Source organism: Otolemur garnettii, unplaced genomic scaffold, assembly GCF_000181295.1.
Source record: "Otolemur garnettii isolate 467f Iridium unplaced genomic scaffold, OtoGar3 scaffold00029, whole genome shotgun sequence".
NCBI lineage: Eukaryota > Metazoa > Chordata > Mammalia > Primates > Galagidae > Otolemur > Otolemur garnettii.
The window spans coordinates 493,203-497,945 of NW_003852424.1; the positions used below are offsets into that span (position 1 = coordinate 493,203).

Genomic DNA, 4,743 nt, shown 5'->3' on the forward strand with positions numbered 1-4,743 from the left:
AAAAAAAAAAAAAGCACAAATGCATGGGTTTTCGGGGTGCATGATGTTTCTTGTTAAGATTTGGTTGATTCTTGCTTGATGATTGAAAAACAGTTCCAATTCCAGTTTGAATGAACAGTTCTTCATTCTCTTCTGTGTGCACAAGTGCTCTTATGAACAGACTAATGAGAACAGCCCCAGTAATGAGACTTTGGGAAGCTAACTTTATGCCAAGAGCAATCATTGTTTAGCTGCAGTTATTTTCTCATCACAGCTCAATGAGGTAGTTATTCTAAAGACTCTCCCATTTCACAGTTGGGGAAACTAAAGCATAAGGAAGTTAATAGGTACTTACTCAGTGACAGAGATTAAAATCCACACAGTTGATTCCACTGCCCACCACCTCTTGACTACTAAGCCAGGCTGCCTTTCTAATTAGATTTTTACAATGGTTGCATTATTAACAAACTTCATTAAAATAGAAGCCTATATTTTCATTGTACCTAGAATGTACCTTGCAAGGTTTATCAAGGAGGTTGGTGAATAAGATAATAATTTAGGATATACTTATTCAGCAAGATCTGAGATCTCTACCATTCATTTCTTAACCTCCTTGATAATCTATATAACCTCTGTGACCAAATCAGCATTCATAAAATAATGCCATGTGGGTTTGAAAGCCTGGCCCCAAACAACAATGACGGCTGCAGCAAAAAAAAGAAAAGAAAAGAAAAGAAAAGAAAAGTAGCCAGGCCTTGTGGCAGGCTCCTGTGGTCCCAACTATTTGGGAGGTGGAGGCAGGAGAATTGCTTGAGCCCAGGAGTTGGAAGTTGCTGTGAGCTGTGATGCTACGGCACTCTACCCAGGGCAACGGCTTGAGGCTCTGTCTCAAAAGAAAAAAAAATAATAATAATGTCACGTTTTTGGATTGGCTCCTATTAGACTACATCTGGAGCAAAGGAGATTCATTGACATGATCAGTCTAGCCAGGTCTAGTAGCAAGTTTACTATTTTGGAAAATGGGCTATATTTTTATTGAGAATAATATTTATAGCATAGAGGGATTCACATGTAGTTATAGGACAGTAGGAGTTAGGCACATACTTTATTAAGTAGACTGTCAAATGCATTTGGATGTTCGGGTGATTAAAAGTTTTTTGTGTATTTGTTAGTAAGTCATTGTTATTTGCAGGCCTGACAATAATCATTTCATCAAATATGTAGCATCTAATATCTGCCTGTATTTTATATATTTTTGAAAGACAAATACAAAAACATGTCTATATTAATTTGTATGCTGGTGTGTATTTAGTCCTTTTGGTTTATAAAAAATTAAAAAGTATTCAAACTGTGGACTTTATATTTGGTTTTGGTTTGAGATTGTGTCCTATCACTTAAGTAGTAGGTTAACTACATGGTAGAAAAGTTTATTTAAGAAATCTGAGGGTGGCGCCTGTGCTCAAAGGAGTAAGGTATGGGCCCCACATGCCAGAGGTGGTGGGTTCAAACCCGGCCCTGGCCAAAAAAAAAAAAGAAAGAAATCTGAAAGTGATTCTACACTAGGTGCAGACTTAAAGTGAGGGAGATTTTCTGGTTTCGAATACATTCATTCTTTGTGCCAGCAAAAGGCTATTTGGGGGCTGCTCACCACATTATTGCAGTTCCCTTCATTACCTTTGTGTTGCATTTTCATCATGTGTTCTACCCTTTGGCTCTCCTAGGGAATGGCTGTTGTAGAATTTTGTAAGAGCTGCTAAATGAGAAATTATCATGGAAATTTTGCTATTAGCACAATATGTTTCTATTTCCTTACTTAATGAATTAAGTTTTATTTGGTTTGTAAATCATTCTCCTCATGTTTTTCTTTCCATTTCAGAGCCACTCAATACACATGCATGTTGCTTAGATATTTGTTAGAGCCTAAAGCTGGCAAAGAGAAGGTGGTAATGAAGCTTAAGAAACTGGAGTCCAGTGTGAGCACTGGCCGTAAATGTAAGTACCCTGTTTCTTGAGGAACAGTGTCTCCTGGTTTAGAATCTTCAGCTTAAGAACCTGTAATTCACAAAATACTTTCTAAATTATTAGTTTCTTGTCAGTCAAATTTAATTTCTAGTCAGTTGAGTTTTTTGATGAAGTTGACCAGGAAGGCTGTCCTCATAGCCCAACAGGCCCAAAAGTTTGAATGTACTGCTGAGACAATTCACAAATACCCTTCTGTGTTCACATTTGGTGTTAAAACCATAACATTCTGCTTAATTGTTATCAGTAGAATATTCAGTGTGTTAGCTCACCTTTAGTTTTTATAATTATAAACTGTTTTAGCAATCTCTGATGTGAGATTCAGTCTCCTGTTAGCCCTTTTGTTCTTTACATGAGCAGAATAGGTATATTTTGGGTCACTTGTCTTTCCCTTTCTTCTCTTGAATATTACTAGAGGATATGTTTGGATGCATTTTATTAGAGCATTTGTGGGGTGGTTTCATGTGAAAGGCAAAAAGTAAAGTCATTTTGGGGGGGGGGTTCATTTAATTCACTTTAATAATCATGCTGGGAAATCCCATACTTCTCTTAGCAGTTACTTGCATAACTCCTTTGTCTGATGAAAGCCTGATGTTGCTATGGTAGGTGAGCAGAGGTGTTAGCATGGAATGTAGCATGTTACATATTGATCAGCTGTTTTTGAGCACCTGCTTCATACAGATACGCACCTGAGCCTTCTGTGCGAAAAAATATGTTCTAAATAGTATTATAAAATGTAGTTGCCTGGAGTAGAGGAAATGAAAGTGTTTTGGAGGAGGTGGGACTTGAGGTGTGGCTAGAGAGAAAAGAAAGAGTTCTTGAAGGTCAGTGTCCTCCAGTAGAGGCTCAGAACTGTTAAGAGCAAACCATTGTATTGGAAGATTGGGGTGAGTGTTTTTGGATAGCTTTGAAGGCCACAATTAGAAATTGTATCTTAGATTCTTGAGAATGTTGGTGCGCAAAGGCCATTTAGAGGTCACTAGTCTCTAAGATTCAGAAGGGGCTTAACCAAGGTCATTCAACTAGTTAGTGCAAGAACCAGGATTGGAACCCAGAATCCATATATTGGAATGGTCATTACCTATACAGTTTTATGTTATTTTAGTAAAATAATACCAAAAAATCTGAGATTGTAAGTTTTCTGAGAGTAGCTACTTCTGAGCACTTAACTGAGTCTGAGGCAGGGTCCTTTAAGGAAAAGTACATTTTTTGTGTTCTTCATAGTGTTTAGGGCTATAACTCTTTCTCAATAGGTACTCAGTAAGTACTTGCTCGATGCATCCCTGGTTGATTGAATTACATGCTTACAAAGGGACATGCCATTGCAATAGTTGAGTTAATTCAACTGGAAGCTTCATGTAACAAAATTGTCTTTTTCATTAAATCCTACTGTTTCTCCTTTGATTTTTTTTTTTTTGTCAGTAGGTAGCCAAAAGGGTTTTGGACTAGAGAAATGGCAAAATACTAATGGTCTTTTTGTTTAGAAAGCAAGGAAAATAAATAAAAGATAAGGGTCAGACTCTTCAAGAGAATGTTGAATCTGAAGTTCATGTTTTCCTAGAACCTTCCTTCTCAAGAAGTATAGCTGGTAATACTCAAATGTAAGTCAGTGTTAAGATGTTCACTGGAAGGGATGAGGTCAGTTTCAAGAGTCACTGTCCTCGGTGCCTTCCAGGATCACTTTAGGGGTCCTAAACATACTGTGAAGTTCTTCTCCTTTCCTGAGTGAAGGCTGAGCCTCAAATGACCATCAGTTGTTAAAAATCCAGTGCTGGCTCCTCACCCTCATACACAGACTCTGCCTTCCTGTTATGTACTAATGAAGTAACTGTTAACTATTGTGGTTTCTGCTTGCAGGGTTAAGACTAGGCAATGTGGTACATGCCGTACAGGCCACTGAGCAGAGCATTCATGCCAATGACCTGGTACCCCGTTTGTGCCTGACATTAGCCAACCTCAACCGTGTGATTTATTTCATCTGTGACACAATCCTCTGGGTAAGGAGTGTAGGTCTCGCCTCTGGCATCAACAAAGAGAAATGGCGAATATGGGCTGCCCGCCACTACTACTATTCTCTCCTGCTGAGCCTGGGCAGGGATCTATATGAAATCTCCCAGCAGATGGAACAGGTTGCACACAACAGGGCCAAGAGGGAGAAATCCTCACCCCGGGATCATCTGGAGTACAGCGTGGCTGATGAGGAGACTGAATGGCTCCAGTCCTTTCTTCTTCTCTTATTCCGTTCTCTGAAGCAGCATCCTCCCCTCCTCCTTGACACAGTGAAGAACTTTTGTGATATTCTGAACCCTTTGGACCAGCTGGGAATCTATAAATCCAATCCTGGTATCATTGGACTTGGAGGACTTGTGTCCTCTGTGGCAGGCATGGTCATTGTGGCATATCCTCAGATGAAGCTGAAGACCCGCTAGTGTGTTTTCCGGCTGAGAAGTAATAGTATCTGCTTTAACAGATGACCTTTTAGTGGATTGGACATTTGCATTAGTCATGGACCATGTCAGACTGTACTTAAGTTCTTGTTCACGAGAACATTTAGTGACCCGTGATGTGAGCAGAGGTGGGGCCAAGAGTGCAGAAGGGGAGATCATGAAGATTTCTGTGTATTTTTTTAGAGTGCTGGAGTGACTTGTGAGTGTATGGATATTTTCTCTTCATCTAACATTTATTGAACCTCTCTTACATGGATAGTAGGAGCATAGTGCTTGCTGAATAAATAAAAATGGAAAG

General features: G+C 39.2%; 1 protein-coding gene across 1 annotated transcript in view; it reads left to right on the forward strand.

The window, feature by feature from the left end:
• Positions 1 to 4,743, forward strand: part of PEX11A (peroxisomal biogenesis factor 11 alpha) — a 17,787-nt gene extending 13,044 nt beyond the window's left edge. Inside the window, exons 4-5 of the mRNA XM_012804443.2 lie at positions 1,804 to 1,971; positions 3,856 to 4,743. Of these exons, the coding sequence (XP_012659897.2) occupies positions 1,804 to 1,971; positions 3,856 to 4,427 (740 nt within the window). The 3' untranslated portion in view covers positions 4,428 to 4,743. The remainder of the gene's footprint in view (positions 1 to 1,803; positions 1,972 to 3,855) is intronic.